The following is a 23,196-nucleotide window of genomic DNA, read 5'->3' as shown; positions in this document are numbered from 1 at the left end:
TCCCAAGCCCTCAGTTAATCATAAGAATAAAATCACCTGGTAAATTAATCAATCCAAATTAAATTTAATGATGAAAAATCTGCTGCATTCTAACACTGTATTCAAATAACTACTTGTGATAGCTAAGCCCCAGGTGGCTGCTTACAAGAAAGTGAAACCACAACTCTTTAATAAATATGTAAAAATTATGAATAAAATATGCCTCCTGTCAATAATCCTTCCCCACCTATGCACATCACATTTCATATTTCACAGACTTTGATAGCTCCAACAAGGTCTTATTGTGGAAAAAGTGTGATTATTTGCCTCCTCATTAAGATGCATTGACTAGATAAACATTTTGGCTAAATTACAGCAGGACACAGCACCGAGATTTTGCTCTAAATGTCAATGGCACCTGCCTGTGTCAGCAGCTCTGAGCACTATGTAAATAAAAAACACTTACGTTTGTTCCAGTTTCTCTCCAATCCCAGGTCCGGCTCCCACCTGGCCACACCTTACAGTCCTTGTAAACTTGAGGACAGCCTTCCACCCTCATGCTGCCCCAGGAAAGCTTAGCAATTTCAGGAGAAGACATATCCACACTTCAGGAGAAGCCTCGCATCCAAATCTGAAACAGGAGAAACACAAAAATAAACCCTAGAACTTGCTTTTAAAAAAGGTTTGCATTGCTTTATCAATAAAGGCATTAAATAAAAAAAAAAAACCCAAAAAACCAAACAAAAAACCCCCCAACAGTATCTGAACCAGTAGCAACAGAATGCACGCCCATGAATGAGAAGAGAGTCTCTCTCGTTCAGTTTTTGCTCCTGAATGGGGAGGTTAGGAGTACTGGAGAAACGGTATCAAAGCCCCCAGGTAGAGAGGAAGTCCCAGACATTGTGCCATACTCACGTATACAGCTTGCTCAAAACGTTTGCTTGCAGCAGGTTATAAAGGGAGTTATGATCAACGAACTGCTGAAGTGCCCAAAATGAGAGAGGAAGATGATGGAGACTAGGAATGGAAATACGGCACCAGACTGCTTCGCTACAGCAGTAAGCCTGATCCAGATCGGGTTCTGATTAACCTGGAAGGAAGGCCAGAATCCACAGGCGTCTATCAAAATATTCTAAATTTAGAGTTAGCTGGATGGCCCAGTACGTGCCACTCAGCTGTTAAAGTGCTGGCTTTCATTTCCATTCAGCTTAAAGGAGAAGGATCTCAGAACATTTTTATTCCTTGTTCCTATTTTACATGCCTTGGGTGGCATCTTACAAAAGTTGATTGCACTCCCCAAACACTACAGATTATAATACATTTTACTGCCCATTTTATCGTGGGCTCCTTGTTGAAAGATCTGCATTGGTCATGCATTTCTAGTTGCACAGAATTTAAAATTATTATTTTGACATACAGTTTCCATCAGAATCACACAGAAGCATATCTGGATCACTGGTTCAGAAATCTACTCCACCAAGACAGCTAGAATACAAGCATTCCCAAACCGTCCTGTACTGCCTTACATTTTAGGGCATGGCCATTATCCAAATTAGAATGCAGCTTTCTTTCTGGCACTTTTCTCATTTTGCTAACCCAACTCTCATTGGTGTCATTTGATCATGATGCTGTGTCGCTTGTACCATTTCAAACCCAGGAATTCAATGGTTTCATAACAGCAGCACAGAATAGAGGAATCTTGGTAATCTTTGGCAATTTTTCTTTTTACAAAATGACGTGGAATGACGAGCAAACACAGCAGGTGTGTTGTGCAAATATTTGTGTAATGGTCCATATAAAAATTAGAGCTAAAGACAAACAAACAAACTGACAACAGATAATATATAATTCCAAGTTATCAAAACATTTATTAGAATTTTATCCCTTTCCGAAGAAAGGGAAAATTTTACCAAAAGTGTTCCCCTCTTTTCTACCTGTGCACTAAGAGATGTCTCTATCAATTCAGTTACGTTCAGAGAAGTTTCCCACTTGATCTAATACTGTTTTTCCCGCCTTCCAATTTATAAAATAAGCACTTACAATTGTGGGAATATTCTCTAAAGGTAATAAAAGCACCTCCTGAAAATAATTCCTCAGTTGTTCTTTTGGGGAAATTAACTTACACTTAGGGAAGTTAACCATCCTTAAGTTGGTATAACGGATATTATTTTCAATCATTTCTACTTTTCTTGAAAGTACTGTTTCACCTTGTACAATAGCTGTCTGAACTTTTTTCAACTGGGTTATATCTTCCTCAACTTTTGCTAATGCAGTCCCATTATTTGTTACCAAAGGATTTAAATTTGACACTGCTGGAAAAAGAATCTCTTTATACCTGGGCCAAAAGGTATGGATATACCCTGATGTTGCCAAGGAAACCCAGTTGAGACGAAAAAAAATTTCTGATTTTAGCGAACCAGGCAAGAACTTTTGGAATTCAAATAGTAGTAAGATTTCCGTGTAAAGTTGTGATGTATATAGAAGGGGCAAGATATATATATTATGAACCTGAACATCTTGAGAGGTACTTAGAGGAGTATCGTAATCAAAGGAGGGAAGATCAATCTCAAATTCAAGCAGAGTTGGGAAATAGTTAAATCTGCTAATCCTTTATTTTTTGTTGGTCTAAATTTATAGATGAAGTACTTGTTTAGTATTAATCTCCCCCAAGCTTGTATTGTAAAATGGAAAATAAGAGCAAGTAAAATGATGTTTAAAGTTTTGAATGTTATATAGGTAATATGTGGATCTTATTTTCTAATTATAAAGTTCAATTGTAATGTTGAATTATGTAAATCATAAAATTTAAGAAAAATAAAATGAAAAAAACCCAAAACACATTTATTAGAAAATCAGTTCCCCAACACGAAACTGTGTTTCACTAGGGCTGCATCGGGAGGGACGAGTCACATATGATATAAGATCGTTGGCAATAAACTGGTGAAAGAAATCTCTACAAAAACAAGAGAAAATATCAATCTATAGGGACCATAATAACGTGGCAAAATTAGCAGAGAAGAGAACAAAGAGTACCAACCCCATACAATCAAATCAGCGTGTAAAAAGCCAAGCTGTCATGGCTAACATTACGTTATCTACAAAAAAAGAAGTATAGGAGGGTTTTCAAGGGTAAGATAATGTGACCACCTTAAACCATGTTGCCTTGTGATTGGCACAACAGCAAGGACCAAGGATTAAAAATCACTTAAAATATCAGAAGAATGGAAAAACGGAGTCAGTATATGGAAGGGAGCATATTACTACAAGACAATAGCTAATGCAAAAAGAATCCAACAGTATTTTTTTTTTCAAAATAATTTTTATTATAATTTTAAATTAATGCAAAAAAAACAAACAAAAAACACAGCTTACAAATACAGAAATCAAAAACACAATACATAAACCATAGTATCTAACAAAGCCAACACTATGAAACATCTAAAAGTCATTCAGCTTACGTGTTCAATTGCATTGACATAAATCTCTATGTTATAAACAGTCATACCCCAGTCACACAACATTCATACATTTCCTCCCACCCATTACAGAAACTTCCATTTAAGACCAGTTATGTTTATAACCAGTATCAATCAAACCAGCTTGTAAATCTTTTGGAAGTAACGCATAATAGGCTTGCCAACAAGCACAGTACAATTTATCAGGTTTACGTGTGTCACTGAGAAAGTCCATAAATTCCATTTGTAGTAGTAATACCATTCTATTTGTCCACGCTGCTAAAGTAGGCATAGCCATTGGGTCAGTCCAGTCTGCCAGTATGGTCCTACATGCAAGCATAATAGAAAGACGCTCAAATTTTCGTTTTGAATTATTGTCAGGTAAGTCTACCAAGTGGGAGCTAGCCAACAGTATATGCCCGGTAACAGGTATAGGCACATCTGTACATTTAGTAATTGTCTGAAACACAGAGTCCCAAAAGGTGGTTAATTTTGGACAGGTAAACAATCGATGGTATAATATCCCATCCGTTGTTCCACATTTACTACACAAAGAAGTAGATGCCAACTTCATTTTATTTCTGCGTACATCATCATAATAAAAACAGTGAAGTATCTTAAATTGGACTTCCCGTAATCCCAAGTCAGGTAAAGACATATACAGTGCCTTAAAGCAAGATTTCAAATATGATGGTGTGAGTTGTATTCCTATCATATTTGATCAACGAGTTGCCAAAGAGTCCAAATAGGCAACTTTAATAAATTTCTTCCCTAGTTTTCCCCAACCTGTGATTGAATTAGTCATACACGCTGTATCTAATATATTTGTAGCAAAGTTTGATTCAGCAGCTAACATCTCAGAGCTCCATGAGAAAGATTGTAAGTAATGACGAACCTGTAAGTAAGCGAAAAATTGTTTTGCTGGGAGTTGATATGTACGAGCCAAAGTATCATAATCCAATAAAACATGAGAATCAGGATCAAATAGATGAAAAGGAAACATTAATCCACGATTTGCCCATGATAGATAGACACCTTTATTCTCAATCCCAGGAAGAAAGCCAGTATTACCAAGAAAGGGATTTAAAAGAGAGGCCTCTCCTGATAGATGTGCACGATGTCGCACCCATCTCCAAGCACGTACACATGGTGCCAATAATACTCTGGGAAATGAAAGGGTACATCTGAGCCCTGGACATAGTTGAATAATACTAAGAGGAGAACTTGGGCGAGACATACATTCCAACATCCCTTGCGCACAGTAATGATAGGTTCCCGTGATCCATTCACCAATGAAACGCAATTGGCAGGCTACATTATATAAATGAAAATCAGGCATATTTAATCCACCCTGTTCCTTAGGGCCTACCAGAATAGTATAAGCCATATGGGCTCGACCACCGTTCCAAAGAAAATTATTAATAATAGATCGCAAGCCCTGAAGATCTTTAACTCTCAACCAACAGGGAAGTATGTGAAGAAGATATAAAAGCTTAGGAACAATCACCATTTTTATCAATGCACAACGGCCGAACAGAGAAAGTGGGAGAGATATCCAAACTTTCAGATGCTCCTCTAAGCGTGTTGTACAGGGGGGAATATTCAAGTCATATAGCTGTCTAGGGATCCAAGCTCCCAAATACCTCAACTTTTCAGGAGCCCATTTAAATGGAAAGGGACCATGCCAAGTAGCAGATAGGTTATCAATGAGGGCCAAGGCTTCCGACTTAGCATAATTTATTTTTAAGCCCGCTACTAAGTGGAATTGTTCAAATAAATTAATAATAACAGGAACACTTTTACGAGGATTTCCCACAAAAAGTAGGATGTCGTCTGCAAACAGAGCTGTCTTTAATGGGTGACCATTCAAACTAATTCCAACAAATTGTGGTGTCTTTCGCAAGACATTAGCCAATGGTTCTAATGCCAAAATAAACAACAATGGGGATAATGGACAGCCCTGCCTGACCCCACAGTTTAACTAAAAAGAATCTGTAGAGTTTCCATTAAGCAAAATAATGGCGCTGGGATTACTATAAAGAGTTTGAAGCCAAGTAAAGAAATTTCCAGAAAAGTTATATTTCTGCAGTGCCCAAAACATATATTCCCAAGATAGGGAGTCAAAAGCTTTTTCGGCATCCAGGCTAAGAATTAACGATTCTGCCTTTGGCTGATAACTTAATGCGGCAATAAGACGCCGAACATTGCGTACTCCCTGACGGCCTTTTACAAAACAAGTTTGATCTTCGTGAATGATAGAAGGCAAAATTTGATTTAATCGAGATGCCAAAATCGCGGACAAAATTTTTATATCCACATTAATTAAAGATATTGGACGATATGAGCCCACTTCCAGGGGATCTTTACCTGGTTTAGGAAGAACAACGATAGTTGATTGATTAGAAGATATAGCAATATGTTTGTCAAGCAACATTCCAGCATAATATTTTTGTAAAGGCTTTAAAACAGTAAACTTCAGGATTTTATAAAACTCTGATCCCAAACCATCTTGACCCGCCGCTTTACCCAACTTAATTGATTGAATCACAGAGTAAATTTCCTGTTCAGATATGAGAGTATTCAATGCCAACACCTGTTCTCTAGAGATTTGAGGCCAAGTGATATCTCGAAAAAGGTTTTCTGCCACTTCCAAGTTCATAGGTTTATGACCATACAAGGCAGCATAGTATTCAATGAATCTGGTAGCAATTTTTGCAGCTGTAGTCTGATACAACCCCTGGCTATCTCGAATACCAACTACAGTTGTACGATTTCGTCGAGGGTGGATAAGGTGCGACATTAGACGACTAGTTCGATTACCATGTTTATATAACTGATACCAATAGTACCGGAGCGATTTAGAAGCTCTCTGGTGTAATAAAGTATTAAGGTTTTCGCTAATTCTATCTACATGAGCTTTGGCATCAGTAGTCATGTCCAACATGTGTTGCATCTGCGCTGTCTTTAGGACAGTCGTTAACCTCAATATTTCTGCATTGCATCTTTTGTTACGCTTCGCTACATATGCGATAATAGCTCCCTTCATAACTGTTTTTCCCGCATCCCACAATGTTGCGGGGGAGACCTCATGGATATCATTAAGTTCTAAATAAGTTCAAAAAAGCATTAAAAACGTACTTATTCACTTGTGCTTACAACATATCTGAATGAACATCCCACCTCTGCTTCTTATAATGCTTGACACTACTGATAACCAGTTGTGAAGTAACTGTAAAGTATGTATTTTACTGTATGTCTTTTAACATTATGTATGTTTTTAATATGTAAACCGCTAAGATGGATAGACTACTACCCCTAGTGCAGTATATAAAAACTTTTAAATAAATAAATAAATAAATAAATAAAAATTAATAAAATATTCTTTCCAGCAGTCTTGTAAATATTTGTGAAATATTTTATCTAAATATAAATCAGGACGCAAACGCGTCCTGATTTATATTTAGTATGGGGGACGATAAGGACGATAAGGGATGCCACATTGCAATGTTACTGTCACTGGAGCATGATCTGAAATAGAAATAGTACCTATAGAAGCATCAGTCACTGTAGGAAAACACTGATCTGATACTAATAGATAATCAACAGTAGTTTTTTACATGGACCATTCACACAAGTTTTTGCAACACACCTGCTGCATTAATTAATTTTTCTTGTTAGAAATTTGTCAGTTTTGCAGATTATATTCTTTCCCAGCAGGCAGCCACAATCAGCAGTTTCCAAGATTTCAACATTTTCAGTATCAATTATTACAATGAACCAATCCGTGCACCCAATGATTTCTGTGTGCTTTATGTTCAAATTAAGTACTACTAAACATTTCTATAACGCTACATGACATATGTAGTGCTGTGCAATGCATCATGGGACTCAGAGGCACTGCAAAACAGATGGGACACCTTTCTATCCCCATTTCAAAAAATTATCTAAACACCTGAAACATTAAGGGCCAGATTTAAGTATCTATGCGCGGGCGTTGATTTGTGCGCACAAATCTATGCCCGATTTTATAACATGCGCGTGCTGCCGCATGCATGTAATAAAATCCAGGGTCGGTGCAAGCAAGGGGGTGCACACTTGCGCACCTTGCACGTGCCGAGCCCTAGGGGAGCCCCTTCCGCCCCCCCCACCAAAACCCCCTGTAGGTATGCATTGTCTTTCTGACACCCCTTTGTGCTATATTCCTGTGTTAGACAAGGAATGCAGAGGATTTTGACTATGTGCTGGAATGCAGCCAGCCAACACCCCAGACTCATTAGCTGATTGGTCTAATACATTCTCAAATCATATGAACTGCACTTATCTAGAAACACTCTAAATATGCTTTGATTGGTCAGTATGAAGGGTATATAAGGTTATGCATATTAGGGGTGTGAATCGTGTGATCGATCGTCTTAACGATCGATTTTGGCTGGGGGGGGGAAGGAAATCTGATCGTCACGTGTTTTGTTTTTTTTTTAAATCGTTAAAAATCGTAAATCGGGGAGGGCGGGAAAACCGGTACACCAAAAAAACCCTAAAACCCACCCCAAACCTTTAAAACAAATCCCCCACCCTCCCGAACCCCCCCAAAATGTTTTAAATTACCTGGGGTCCAGTGGGGGGGGTCCTGGCGCGATCTCCAGCTCTCTCTGGCCACGGCTGCGTTAAGAGAAATGGCGCTGGTGGCCCTTTGCCCTTATCATGTGACAGGGCAAAGGTAGCGCCGGCGCCATTTTGGTTCCTGGCTCCCGACGTCACGCGTGCAGGAGATCGCTCCCGGACCCCCGCTGGACCCCCCAGGGACTTTTGGCCATCTTGGGGGGGCCTCCTGACCCCCACAAGACTTGCCAAAAGTCCAGCGGGGGTCCGGGAGCAACCTCCTGCACGCGGGCCGTATTGCCAATCTTCAAAATGGCGCCGGCGCTACCTTTGCCCTCACTATGTCATATAGTTTTTCCAGTGCCTCATTTGCTAAAAATTCAACCTTGAAAAACGGTGACAGCTGGCCACCAATTCCAGGTTCCAACAGTGATGACATAAAAGCGGAGGAAAGCAGAGGGCACAGAGAACAGAGAGAGCATGCGTGAGCAAGCCACGCATGATGCCATTTGCTATGGGGCAGGAAAGAAAACTGAAAAGACCGAAACTATGAAAATGGATAAAGAGGCGCAGTCTGCAAAACTGTGAAATATTAGGATACTGCGAATACTGTCAGACAAGCACAATAATCATGAACCGTGCACTAAAGTTAGCAATGCTGCAAACTCCTGATCCTCATCCCTGATCTTTGGGATGCAACTAGAAACCAAAAAAAGAGTGGCAGAAAGATACAGAAATAGTTCCAGTTGTAGTGGGTGCCATTGGCCCGATTAAAACCCACCAGGTGCATCCTATGAACTGGCACAATGCAGGTATTAAGAAGAACATTAAAAGTAAATTTGAGAGATTAAGCTCATTTCTAGCATACCCTGGTTTAGGAATGAGGTTCATTTCTGGCAAGGTGAGTACAAAACAAACCCATTTGAAATTCTGCCAAGACACTTTGTAGGGACATGTAACACTGAAGGCCTTTTGCACATATCATGTGGGCAGATGGTTCTGCTAGGTCAGCTATTCTGCTTTAGCAGGTTTTTTTTGTTTGTTTGTTTTTGCTCCTTGTGAAGGTTTCCAATTGAAATTCTTGTATTTAGGCAATGTTTTCAGAATGTAGCATTAGATATACCAACTCCAGTTCATAATTCAGCACAATTGTCACACTACCTCAAAGAAAGATACAGAACGAGAAAAGGTACAGAGAAGGGCAACAGAAGTGATAAAAAAAAGGGATGGAACAGCTCCCTTCTAAAGAAAAGCTAACCTGGTTAGGGCTTTTCAGCTTGGAGAAGAGGTAACTGAGGGGATTTGAGCTCCATACTCCTCACAGATACTTTTCAATATATGTCTTCGATCTCTTACCAAGCTAATTCAGAAATTTGAAATTCTGTTCCACTTTTATGCAGATGACCTCTAGGCCCTCAACAAGAAACTGTTTATTTGTAACATTTCCCTGAAAACAATCAAGGTGGCTTACAGATGTTCTATAGAAACTATACTACAGTAAAATAACTCACACATCAGCCAAAGAACATGGATTAAATGTTTAGAAGCCATTGCCAACTGATTAGAATTTAATTAAAATTAAATGCAGAAAAGTCTGAAATCCTATGGATCAAAAAGTGTAGAAGTAAACGCTTTGAGCACTTACTTCTTACTCCCAAAACTGGTGGAGTGACCTTGCCCTTTAAAGAGGACACCTCTGGATTCAGAACGCACCATGAAATAGATTAAAGGGATTATGAGAAGCACTTTCTTACTATTAAAATTTCTGCTTCAACTAAGAGACCCTTTTTGTGAGAAATAAGTTCACTACTCTGGTATATGTGTTGTCAGTTCATGTATAGATTATTGCAATGTCTTATATAATGAAATTCCTAAGAAAAAAACCCAACATACTCAAATGCCAACTTATCCAGAATATGGCTGCAAGGCTTCTGAATGGCACTCAGCTGACAGCATATCTCCCCCAAAACAGCCAGGACCGGTGGGGGGCGGGTAATGAGAAGGACGGCTGCCCCGGGTGTCAAGCCCAGAAGGGCATCATCAGCACGGCTGCTTTTACGTATAGGCAGAAACACAGGCTCTACCCTGATGACTCTCCCCTCCCAGGTAACATGCAAGGAACAAGACAGTGGGGGAGTGATGAGCCTGGAGAAGACAGAGAACAGTTCGCCGTTTGGTGTTATTTCACATTATGAATGCTATATGTTCAGTAGTTTTGGTTTTGTATAATAGGTTTGTATTGATGACACGGGTCGGAGCAGTGCAGGGTAGTGGCCTGCATAGGCTGGCAGATGAAACAAAATGGTTAGGACAGCTGAATTGCTCCATGAGGTCTGGAGGGCCAGAGCAGCAGGACAGGGGAAACGAGACAGTAGTGCAATCAGCCTGAGAAGTTAAGTGCTGGGGTTGGACAATTGGCTCACAAATGTTTTGTAAGTGTCAGCTAGTACATTTATAATGTGCCTCTCCACTGTGGACATTTACTATCTGAAAAACCCTTAGCCAGCTGTGGCTGTATTTACTATTTAGCAGCAAAGAAGTAAAGGTAACTTGACTTTTCTCAAGCTTTTTATCTATTTATGCTTAACTAGAGCAACACCTGCTGCCTACAGACGGTATGAACATATAGAACCCCTTCTATTTCAGATAAGCTTATATTTTGGTCCTTTTAAAGTCTACAATACAGGAATATTTTTGTGTGCATAAGTTAGGATAAATATTGGTGATTTTATGTTCACAAACGCAAGCTGAGACTGTTCACAATATCGTTAGACACTGCATGATTATATTATTATTGATATAGAGTTGCTTTTGAAGATATCCTGCCCTGGAATTAACATGTTACCCAGATAATTCTTGTCATTGTGTAACGATCAAAATTTAACCCTCTCTAAAACTACTCTAGCATTGAGCTCTCATTTATGTAACCTTGTCATTTTCAAAAGGTGTCACCAGATTTGCATGGATATAGTATCAGCATAGCAATAGATTTAGAATACATTTTAAAGGTGCTACTGGTGAACGTGTGTCCTTGTTGATCATGTGCCTATATTAGTATCTCAGAACAAATACCAAAGAATTAACAGACTGACAACTAATTTATAATGATATCAAAGCAATGACAAAAACTAGCAGTCAGTCATTAAAAAGAACAGAGAATAAAACTAAGAATATCATGCTGCTTCTGTATAGATCCGAGGTGTAACCACACCATGAATATTGTGTGTAATGCTGGTTCTTCGATCTAAAAAAAAAAAGATATAGCACAAGTAGAGGAGGCACAGAGAAGGGCAACAAAACTGATAAAGAGTATGGAACTGCTTCCTTATGGAGAAACGTTAAACAGGTCAGGGCTCTTCAGGATAGAGAAGAGATAACAGGAGATGTGAAAGAGCTTTATAGGATCATGCGTGTGGGACAGGACAATATATGAAACTGATAGATTTTAAAAAATATTTTTCAGTCAGTGCACAATTAAGCTATGAAATTTGTTGCTGAAGGATGTTATCAAGACTAATAAAACAGGTTTGGACAAGTTCCTGGTGGACAGTTCTTGAACAATTATTAACCAGCTAGAGAAGGGGATCCCTACCTCTTATTTCTGAGAGTAAGCTCAATGGATCACTGGTCTGACCCAACATGATACATCTAATTTTCTTGGGAACAAAATATTACATGGGGACCCCTACTCAAAATTCAGGAAGACTTGTTACGCTAAGAAAATGCAAGAGCCTACTTGACTTGAGAGCTATTTTTAAAACTGGTTAAAAGGCAAAAAAAGATAGAAAACAGAGAGTAGGGCTAAATGGTAAATTTTCCCAAAGGAAAAAAGGTGAAAAGTAGCGTGCCCCAGAGATCTGTTCTGGGATCACTGCTTTTTAATATATTTACAAACAACCTGGAAATGGGAACAATGAATGAAGTGATCAGATTTGCTGATAACACAAAATTATTCAAAGCTGTTAAATCACAAGAGGACTGTGAGAAATTGCAAAAGGACCTTGCACAATTGGGAGACTGGGCATGCAAATGGGAAATTAAATTTAACAAGTGCAAAGTGATGCATTTAGAAAAGAGTGAACCCAAATTATAGCTACACAATGCAAGGTTCCACATTAAGAGCCACCATTCAGGAAAAGGATCTAGGTATAACATTGATAATTCATTGAAATCTTCTGCTCAGAGTGCAGCAGCAGCCAAGAAAGCAAATAGAATGCTAAGAATTATTAGGAAAGACATGAAAAATAAAACAGGGAATATCATAATGCCTCTGTATCTCTTCATGGTGCAACATCATCTTGAGTATTGTATGTTATTCGGGTTACCTCATCTTAAAAAGATATAGCAGAATTAGAAAAGGAACAGAGAATGGCAACCAAAATGATAGAGAGATTGGAATGAGTCCCCTATAATGAAATGCTAAAGGGGTTAGGACTCTTCAGCCTGGAGAAGAGATGGCTGAGGGGACATATAATAGAAGTCTATAAAATAATGAGTTGAGTGGAATGGGTAAACGTGAATCGGTTGTTTACTCTGTCAAACAATACAAAAAGACAAGGGGACACACAATGAAGTTACTAGGTGATACATTTAAAACTAAGAGAAAATATGTTTTTACTCAATGAATAAGTAAGTTATGAAATTCTTTGCCAGAGGATGTGGTGAAAGCTATTAGTGTAGCTGCATTTAAAAAAGGTTTGGACAAGTTCATGGTGGAAACGTCCATAAATCATTATTAAAGGTGCAGTTGCAGAAATTCAGTGCTTATCCCTGAGATAAGCAGCTTGGAATCTCTCTACCCCTTGGGATCCTGCCAGGTACCTGTGACCTGGATTGAGCACTGTTGGAAACAGGATACTGGGCTTGATGGCCCTTTGGTCTAACCCAGTATGACAAATCTTATATACTTATGTACCCAAGCAAGCCAGAACCTAAATTAACCTGGAGGTCTGCTTCCTATTACTCCTTGGAAGATACATTTTTTTACTCGCTGCAGCAAATGGGAAGCACCACAGTGGGGCTATAGCCTATGTAGCCCTCTGCATAAAAGAGAATGAAGACTTGTAGGAACCCGAGCAGAAGATAGCATTAGTCAACGAACACTCGATCTAAGACCTGCAGGGAATACAGGCAGAAGACATACAGTAGCACAATGTCTGGACTGGCATTACAGAGATGTAGAAACAAACAGCATGATTGCTTTTGGATTAATTGGACTCTCAAGAGAGGAAGTGGCATGGTGTAGTAACTTAAGGCCTCAGGCACAGTAGGAGGTTAACATGAAAGGAAGAGAGACTCCAAACACCTGATCACATCAAAGACTCATAGTTTGAGTCTCAGACACTTGACAAAGTTCCTTCCATATAAGGACATTCAATCCGACCCAGAAAAAAAAAAAGAAGCAAAAAATATTCCAGTCAAGTAACAGGTGGTGAACATTGTAGCAATAAAATGAAATAATCAGTAGGTCAAGAAAGAACCACATAACAGTTTTGCATGAGTCAGTCTGGATTGGCTGCTCTTCACCTCTGCCACTTCAGAGACCTACACTGGAGAGAGGAAGTGGGGAATTGGAGAAATTACTTACCTGATAATTTCGTTTTCCTTAGTGTAGACAGATGGACTCAGGACCAATGGGTATATTGTACTCCTGTTAGCAGTTGGAGACGGATCAGATTTCAATCTGACATCAGCCCCTAGTACATATACCCCTGCAGGAAGTGCAGCTCCTCAGTATTCTTCCTTGAAAAGCATTGTGGATATATGTGTGACTGACTGATTGATTAACTTAATATGGTTAACTTAGATAATTTTAGTTAGAACGTTAAAACTTGATTAACTTGAACTGGTTGGTTGACTATAGCTGGAGACCGCCAGTGTGCTCAACCGGAAAGCGTCGACACCCGGCAGGGTGGATGCTCTATGTAAGTTAAAACATGGCTTACCCGTATTTCATTGAAAACCATACATAACGGCAGCCAAGGGTGGGATGCTGAGTCCATCTCTACACTAAGGAAAACGAAATTATCAGGTAAGTAATTTCTCCATTTCCTAGCGTGTAGCAGATGGACTCAGGACCAAAGGGATGTATAAAAACTATTCCCGAACCGGGTGGGAGGCTGCCCGTGGCCCACTTAGGATTGCCCTTGCAAATGTCGTGTCCTCCTGAGTCTGTACATCCAGACGGTAGAATCTGGAGGAGGCATGGATGGAGGACCACGTTGTCGCCCTGCGGTTCTCGGCAGGTGACAGTATTCTAGTTTCTGCCCAGGACACCGCCTGGGCTCTGGTAGAATGGACCTTGACCTGTAGAGGTGGTGGCTTTCCTGCTTCTACGTAGGTTGCCTTGATGACTTCCTTGATCCAGCGGCCAATGGTTGCCCGCGAGGACGTTTCCCCTTGTCTCTTTCAGCTGTGGAGGACGAAACGGTGGTCTGTCTTTCGTATTGGTTCCAACCGTTCCAGGTATCTGGATAGGAGTCTGCCTATGGCGAGGTAGCGTAGACTACGGGGTTCTTCCGAATTCTTCAAACCGTCCATCGTTGGAAGAGAGATGGTTTGGTTAAGGTGGAAGTGTGAGACCACTTTGGGTTTGTAGTTCCGAGGTGCGGCGGGCCGAGCACACGGCCAGCAAGAACACCATCTTTAAGGAAACAGATGGAGGAACAGGCCTCGGAGGAGTCTGAAGGCGGGTTCCGCTATGAACTCCAAGACATGGTTGAGGTTCCACAGAGGTACTGGCCACTTCAGGGGTGGCCGAATGTGTTTGACTCCTTTCAGGAAGCGTGATACATCTGGGTGCGAGGCTATGCTTTCGCCCTCGCTCCTGGAGCCGTAGCATGACAATGCTGCCACCTGTACCTTGATGGAGGTGAGGGACAGGCCCTTCTGTAGTCCATTCTGTAAGAATTCCAGAATCACAAGAACTTTAGAGGGGCGTGGCTTGATGTTGTAGTCTTCGCGCCAGACCTCAAAAACTCTCCAGATCGTTGTGTACTTTGGAGATGTGGATAACTTGCGTGCTCTGAGGATAGTAACTATTACTGCCCCCAAGAATCCGTTCTCTCTCAGTCGGGCCCTCTCAATGGTCAGACTGTAAGAGAGAATTGAGCTGGGTCCTCGTGAAGAATCGGGCCTGGATGAGTCGGCTGATTCCCGTTATGGGGTGTGGCCGGGGCCTGTACCCGAGCTGGTTCCCCTCTTGGTGTGCTTGTTCCGGAAAGACTGGTTCCTGCCCGTAGGGCAGGACGCTTGATAGTTGCTCTTGTGAGGGTTGAAGCGCTGTGAACTTCTGCCCCTGGTGGACATGGGGAAGGGACGCTGGTTTCCCTTTGTCTTGTCTTCTGGCATGTGCGGTAATGGGGAGTTGCCCCATTTGTTGGCCAGTTTCTCTAGTTCGCTGCCGAACAGGAGGGATCCTTTGAAGGGTGTCTTCATGAAGCTCATTTTGGGGGAGGCATTAGCCGATCAGATTCAAAGCCAGAGCTGGCTGCCTCTGTGGACGAGACTCCTCTGGCCGCTGTGTGCACTAGATCGGAAGCCGTGCCCGTAAGAGAAGATAGTGCTGATTCATTGTCTTCTCCCAGGGTGTTATTCCTATCTTGTGATAAGCAGGCACGTGTCACCACGGTGCAGCAGGCTGCAAACTGTAGGCCAGGGCTGCAACTTTGAATGAGTGTTTGAGTATGGCTTCCAGGCGCCGGTCATGTGTATCCTGAGCGCTGCTACTCCCTCCACTGGGATGGCAGTGCGCATAGCGATCGTGCAGGCTATGGCAACCCTTGGTTGCTGGGTCCAGGGGGTACAAGGCAGACAAGGCTCGACCCACTTTGCATGAGGATTCCGGAGCATTCCCCTCTAGGTCAATTAGCTGTTGCGCCGCCTGTGGGAGAGGAAAGTGGCGTGACGTCTGGCGAAGGCCCTCCCGCAGGGGGTTTTTAGGTTCCCCCGAGGTGCTCTGGCCTGGGATAGCGAACTCCTTTAGGCATCGGGATATCAGTTCCGGGAGCTCATCCTTCGTGAAGGAGCGTCTCATGTTTGGTGGCTCTGTCCCCGGGGGGATTCCCCCATTCCAGGAGCTCGAATTCTTCGTCGGAGAGGTCCGTGTCCCCATAGGTGGGACTTCTGGGCAGTGTAAACTTGTGCCTAGGCCTCAAGGGTCCTGGGGCATGAGGGTCCTCCGGTGTTGCATGTGGCTGTTACGCCCCGGGTTCCGGCTGCATTTTAACCAAGGCATGAATCCCCTTGAGCAACTCCACCCAAGAGCTCGATTCTGGGTCTAGGTTGAGGGATGCCGGTTCTCTGGAGTCCCAGACTGTGGGGTGTACTCCTTGGGGCCTGCTAGGTCTGGGGTGCCCACTGAGGAGCTAGCACTGGGCCCTAGGTGGGACTGGCCCTGACCTGGTCTCTCAGGGCCTCCTCACCATGTGCTCATAGGGCGTCGGCTTCCTCGCTCTGAGCGGCTCTGAGTTGGCATGCTGGGCAGAGGCCTTGAGCTTTTATTCCTGTTTCTGGAGGTGCCATGGCTATGGACGCATAAGCTCTTGGTGCTTCAGGGATGTGCGCGCAGATGTGCGCCCGGCCGTAGATATGCGCCTTGTTTTGTGCGCGCGACTTATGCGCGTAAGTTTGTGTGCGCCTAAGCTTATGCGCACATGTAAATTTGTGCGCTTAGCTCCATTTGTGCGCTTGGCTCGGACGGCGGGCGGTGCGGTGAACGAGGCCAAGATGGCGACGGCGAGCATGCAGGCAATATGGCGACCTCCTCAGAGGGTCTCCACGTGGGCAGACCCTAGAAACAGCCGGGGCCTAGCCCTGCTAGGGAGGATCAACCCGGTGACACTGGTTCCGATCGACGACCTGTGCTCCTCCTCGATCCTCGGAGACCGGTTCAAGTAGAAGATTTATACCTTACCTTGTCTTCGGTGCTTCCCGGTTTCGCCCCGGGCGGTCTCCGGCTGCGGGGGGAGAGGGCAACTACCTTCACCGCCGCGCTCGAGGGGTGCACCCGCTGCCTCTCAGCCGCGGCCAAGATCGGGGGCTAAGTCCTTGCTGCGATTCGGCCGCCGGACCGAGGCTGCCTCTACGCCGCGCCCGAGGATTCAGGAGCTAGGTCCCTGCCGCGAATCGGCCACCGGACCGAGGTTCTCACCTCCGAGGGACCACGGAAATCACCTCAGGAATCTCAACTGGGGGAGGGACCTGAGGGTATCACCGCAGGAGAGCGGGGCTCTTCTTCAGTAAATTCTTTTCTTCTTAAACTTGGGTTTCTCCTTGATTCTTGTCCTAAATGCTCTGAGAGCGTGCAGATAGTCCCTAACTGCTTTGGAGACGGAAAATACTGAGGAGCTGCACTTCCTGCAGGGGTATATGTACTAGGGGCTGACGTCAGATTGAAATCTGATCCGTCTCCAACTGCTAACAGGAGTACACTATACCCATTGGTCCTGAGTCCATCTGCTATACGCTAGGAAATAAAGGAATTTCACTAGCCATGGATTATTTTACAATTTGGAAATTGCTGAAGGTTAAGAAGGTCTGAGTAGGGCTTTAGATTTCATGATTATTAATGGTGCTCATGTATGAATTCAACTTTATGAAACACAAATTGAAGTAAAAGGAGATATTGTGGTCTTTTATGTGTACCTGAGGCCCAAGTTTCAGGATATAAAGATTTTATTGAGGATAACAAAGTAGGACAGATATCACTGCTTGGCTGCTGCAGAAAAACAATGCTTCTGGCATCAGCACAAAATCACTGCTGAGAGGGGTGAGCTCACAACCCACAGACAGATGAGCAGTTCCATCTGGTTGGACAAAAAGTCACCTTTTGTTTGAGCATAAGTCTTCCCCCTCAGGGACAGAAATTTTCAAACAGCCTGCATAAATCTGCTGTGCACAGAACCAGTGCCGACATACATGTACAAAAAAAAGTTACACCTGCTTGGGAACAGGTGAAAGAAACGGTTATTCATACGCATAGTTTTGAAAATAGAAAGTATGCATGTAAATCGTGTTCCCACTCCAGCTCCATCGTGCATGTAAAAATACGCACAAAAATCGCTTTTATTCAGAATTTTATGCACAATTCCCCCTCCCCACCCAGGGTTATGTCTAAAAGGCCATTCATGTGCATAAAACCTGGTTTTATGCACGTAAACAGCTTTGAAAATTAACCCCTGAATGATGAGGTTAATAAAATGCAGCTCTCCGGCTTGTAAGCTAATTAAACTTAAGCAGCGTTCTAATTAATCTTGAGACTCCGACTTTTATACTGTAAGAAACCTCAGGGTGGGAAAGGACAAATTTAATTCCACCATTAATACATTGTCTTTTCCATTTATAACTCTTCATAAGTGCTGTACAATTTTAGCAGCTCTTCCTTCTGAGATAATTAGGAGAGCTTTGGCTGAACAGAAACCTGTACTTAAGCAGCAATCCAAAAATATATATTAAAATAAATACCATATGAATAGCTACGCTATTTCATGGGAGCAAACCCGATAAAAACATTGAATTCTAAGTGGAACCATTTAGAATGCTGACCTTCAAGATGGTTTTAAGCCCTCTTATACTGGTCCAAGGTGCTTCCACTTTGTGCTACCTGCTCATTAGGTGCCATCAGCCCAGCCCTGCTCTCAGAATGGGTTCAAACATGTGGACATCACTGCTCTCTCCCTAATAGCAGCAGGGAATCCTCTTCAATGTGAGATACCCGAGGACCTGCTTGGAACCTACTCTGCAGGAAACAGGCATCGGGCTACATAACAAACCACCTTGAGTTAGGAGAATAAGATTTCCCTTCTAGAAACAGTTTTTCAGATTGGTAACATTTAAAAATACCCCACTAACCTAAATTTCTCAGCAACACATTGCTGCAATCCTATCTACCCTTAAAAAAGACCCGACTGGATAGCTATAAGTGAGCTATAAAACTTAAAAAAAAATAAATTTATAGCTTGGATTTCTACAAGAAAACTGTTTTTATACACTCATTCCTGCCTGTCTCCCTTAATAACTTTTGAACCATTCATCCAATTTCATTCAAAATTTCTGCCACAGATAGTAAAGACTCCTGATGTACCCTAAAGTTAAAAATTGCTGGGTTTTTTTTTTAACCTTAGTTCCTACAATGAAACTATTCAGTTCAGTTATAATCTCAGAGAAGTCAGAGCACATTGTGATGTCAGCAGGGATTTTTAAAACTGCTTTGCCATTAGTTTATTTATTTTAAGTGCTTATATTCCGCCAGTGTTTCTCAATCCTCTCCTGAAGGCATACCTACCCAGACGGGTTTTCAGGATTGCCACAATGAATACGCATTAGATAAATTTGCATACATTGAGACCTAGTGTATAGAAATCTCTCATGCGTATTCATTACACATATCGTGAAAACCTGAAAGATCAGGTGTAGCTCCAGAAGGTTATGAAACACTGCCCTATGCAAATATCTATACCAAAGAAGGCAACTGGGCATTTCCTGCTGCAGAGAAGAAAATATGAGTTTTGCCAAACGAATTTTGTTATTCAATAAGATATGTATGATAATGCATGTGCAAAGTTACTGCTGGGGGCATTGTATTCCTTTGCACACCATGGAATTTATTAAAAGCAGCACAGAATGAGGTGCTGGAGTCTTGACACATGATAGCAACAAACACGAGGAGTTGAATCGGTATAAAATGGACTTTATTGAATCTTGCCCGACTCTGGCCGAGTTTCGCTCAGTGAGCTGCCTCAGGGGCTTGAGAGCCACTAGAGTTGGCTCTGATTAACATGGATCTCTCATATCATACTTTAGAGAAACATCAGCAAAAACTAACTATACAAACTGTTGAATCTGTTTTTACCAATGGAATCTCTTTTTGAACCAGCCACTTTTAACAACACCGCTGTAAATGCAATGGCGATTCAGTACTTACAAAAAAACTACTCGCTGCTCAACACAAAATGGTTTTGTGTTAGTTTTTGCTGATGTTTCTCTAAAGTATGATATGAGAGATCCATGTTAATCTGAGCCAACTCTAGTGGCTCTCAAGCCCCTGAGGCAGCTCGATGAGCGAAACTTGGCCAGAGTCATGCAAGATTCCATAAAGTCCATTTTATACCGATTCAATTCCTTGTGTTTGTTGCTATCCATCTTGGATCGGTTGCCGGTTTGTTGTCTTGACATGATTCACTTTTTTTTTTTTTTAATATTCCTCTTTTTGGCACTTCAAAGTGCACCACATTCAGGTACTATAGGTATTTCCCTATCCCCACAGGATTTATAATCTAATTTTGCACGAGGCAAAGAAGCAATAGTGAGATTTGACCCTAGTTTCCCTGGGTTGTAACCTGCTGCTCTAACCATTTGGCTACTTCTCACGTTCTAACCCCCAACAATCTGTCAATCCCTTTCTACCTTCTTCTATCACTTTTAGGCCCTCCTGGAAATGCCCCTGGAACAGCTGATGTCTTCTGGCACTGTGCAACTCCCAATGAGTTTGAGCTGCAGTGTCTCAACTATCTGTGCACATTGCAGGGCTCAAATTCACTAGCAGCTGTGCAGTGCCAGAAGGTATCAGTTGTTCTGAGGGTGGTGCCAGGAGAGAATGGAAGCATGGAGGAAGATGGGAAGGAGTGGGCTTACTGGAGACGGATAGGCTGGCAGGATGGTTGGAGGGAAATGGGGAACTGGTTAGCTGGGAGGAGAAAGAGTATAGTGGGGGATATAACCCGATAGGAATGAGATGGAAGTTGGGGGGGAGAGGGAAGCAAAACGAGCATTCTACTGCTTTATGGTAAGGGCATCTGAGTTTTGGTGATTTTAAATCTGACAATCTGCAGAATCCAAGAGGAGCCCTTAACTGCTGATAGCGCTTCTTTCTTTCAACTGCTGGTATCTGTGGCAACAACCATGGCAGCAGCAAGAAGTCGGCATTGCATACAGTTTAGCAAGTCCCTTGAGCTCTGTGGATCACTAAAGTAAAATCCGAAAATCAGACACCTTAGTTGTTATATGCTATTCCTGGGAGAATTCTGCATCAAAAAACTTAAATTCTGCAACTTTGAGACATAGAATGAATTTAAACTACAGTATAAAAAGCTCTCTCAAATCAGTAATTATAGTGCAATTTTGACAAATAGAGTGTGTTCGGAATTAAAAATATTGTGCACAATTTTTTTTTTTTGGTTCAGGAGTAGGTGGTGTTGGAAAGCCAGTAAACGGGTGCAGAGATTAACAGGGACTTCAAGAGGCCGTGAAATGTATTCTCTTACCTCCAGGCAGGAATTATTGTAACCATGTTTTCTCCCATAAATTTGTCTAATCTACTCTTAAAAAGCTCCAGTGCTGGAGATTCCACAACTCACACTTCAGTAATTGGTTCCTCTGCTCAAGTGCCTTTAAGAATTAGAAAGGTTCCTAAATCTCCCCTTCTGCAATTTCAGCCCATTATTTCTGTCCTTTCCTTAGAAGTGAACAACCACCAATTGTCTTCCCCACTATAAACCCCTTGTTATATGCTAGCAGACAGCTATCCGATTTTCCTAGGTTGTATTAAAGAGACCTCTGGACTTTTTCCAATGAGCAAGGAATGTCAAGACCCATTTAGTTACAACAATTTCAGAGACTGCACAAGATAAAATTAGATATACATTGCAACCTAAATAAAGTGCCAAACCCCCACCCTTAAAACACAGTCCTGTCAGCGACATAAGCCCTCAGGCCACACTATTTTTGCCCTTCGAAAACTTAAAGTAACGATTCCCAGAACCCCACAACTCATTTTATACTCACGCAAAAAAAAAAAGTTCTGCCACACTTCAAATCTGCCCCATTCCTTCACTAAACCGGAAGTGCGAATGGCAAAATTATCCAGTATCTCCCGAGCTAAACCACAGCAACGTGAATAAGATAAACAACCCAGGCAGACTCCGCCCCCCTGAGCCCATCACCGGTCACAGCAGCGCTCTAAACACACGCAGCGTGTTTACTTTTATTTACAATCTTTCACTGTGCGTCGTACACATGTCAACAGGCAGCGCTACAAAACGAGGACGCGCAACAGTTGCATTCACTACATTTCACTTCGCAGTACGGTGACAACGAATATTGCATTTCTACAACTTTTCCCGGCCCGCCCATTTTCGTGATGCGTCACTACCACCCCCTACCATCAGGCCCCTCCTCCTCCTAGTCCCTTTTGTTATCTTTCCCCCTTGTTACAAGCGCGGCAGCTCGGGCGATAGAGAGGGGCGGGGCGGGAGACGGAGCGTCGCCCGTCCGGTCTCCCGTCCCCGGGTTGCATTGTGGGATATCGGCGGAGTCCTCCGAAGAGCCCGAAGCGGCTCTCGAGCGCCCCCTCCCTCCGCTTTCCCCTCCTCCTCCAGTCCAAGATGGCGGTTGCTTCGGCAGCAGCAGCGGCAGCTCAGTGCCCCGGTTCCTGGCCGGATTTCGCCGTGGTCTGCTCGTTCCTGGAGCGCTACGGGGCGCTGCTGGACTTGCCCGAGCTCACCTTCCCGGAGCTGGAGAGAGTGCTGCAGGAGGACAGCGCAGGTGAGCTGGGGGGAGGGAGGGAAACGGGTGTCGGGCCTGCGGTTGTGTGATGGAGGATAGAATAGCTATCTTCTCTCTCTGCGAACTGTGCACGGAGGCGGCGGCGGCGGCGGCCTCCGGAGGGGCGAAGGAAGGAGGGAAAGCTCCCTGCTCGGCCCTGACCGTGCAGAGTACGGGGATCTGCATGGGGTTGTGCCTTTGGGCCGGCTCGAAAGGAAAGGGGATGGTGGCTTTGTACCCCCCTCCCTGGCGCAGCTCCTCTCTCTGTGTTTATTAGGGTGGCCCCTTTTCACCCGGGCACTGACTGCTTTTCCCCCTCTCCGGGCCGTTTATGGCCGTTCAGCGGGCCCCTGTCGCCTCCGGGGGCCGCTGCTTGTTTTTCTCTCTCTCTCTCTCATTCTTGCCTTGCTCTGGGGGCTCCTGCCACACAGTGAGCGCGCGCGGGGCGGCGCAGGGCGCATGCTCGCAGCCTCCCGGGAAGACTTCCTGCTCCTGTCCGCACCCGGTACCCGGGGAGAGGGGCAGCGGAGCCCGGGCTGCCAGCCATCTGGATGCTCGCTTTATTCAGTAGTTTTTACAGCGGTTTGTTTTAGTAGTTTCTGGCCGCTTTGTACTGGAGGAG

At 43.1% G+C, this 23,196-nt stretch overlaps 2 protein-coding genes across 5 annotated transcripts in view; one reads left to right on the top strand and one right to left on the bottom strand.

Moving 5' to 3' along the window:
- The window catches only part of AAMDC (adipogenesis associated Mth938 domain containing), a 44,085-nt gene extending 22,120 nt beyond the window's left edge, over window positions 1-21,965 (bottom strand). Inside the window, exons 1-2 of one of the 2 annotated variants that reach the window (XM_029602191.1) lie at window positions 21,816-21,965; window positions 446-610 (exon numbers count right to left, since the gene is read on the bottom strand). In XM_029602191.1, the coding sequence (XP_029458051.1) occupies window positions 446-577 (132 nt within the window). In that variant the 5' untranslated portion in view covers window positions 578-610; window positions 21,816-21,965. Of the gene's footprint in view, window positions 1-445; window positions 611-894; window positions 1,041-21,815 lie in introns of those variants that run through there. The other variant, XM_029602192.1, reaches the window with a different exon arrangement.
- Window positions 21,966-22,223: 258 nt separating this feature from the next.
- The window catches only part of RSF1 (remodeling and spacing factor 1), a 293,731-nt gene continuing 292,758 nt past the window's right edge, over window positions 22,224-23,196 (top strand). Inside the window, exon 1 of one of the 3 annotated variants that reach the window (XM_029602188.1) lies at window positions 22,224-22,574. In XM_029602188.1, the coding sequence (XP_029458048.1) occupies window positions 22,415-22,574 (160 nt within the window). In that variant the 5' untranslated portion in view covers window positions 22,224-22,414. The remainder of the gene's footprint in view (window positions 22,575-23,196) is intronic. The other 2 variants (XM_029602187.1, XM_029602189.1) reach the window with 2 other exon arrangements.

This window comes from Rhinatrema bivittatum, chromosome 5, assembly GCF_901001135.1.
Source record: "Rhinatrema bivittatum chromosome 5, aRhiBiv1.1, whole genome shotgun sequence".
Lineage (NCBI taxonomy): Eukaryota > Metazoa > Chordata > Amphibia > Gymnophiona > Rhinatrematidae > Rhinatrema > Rhinatrema bivittatum.
Note: the sequence above shows the minus strand (reverse complement) of the source record. Positions and strands in the feature narration are given on the sequence as shown.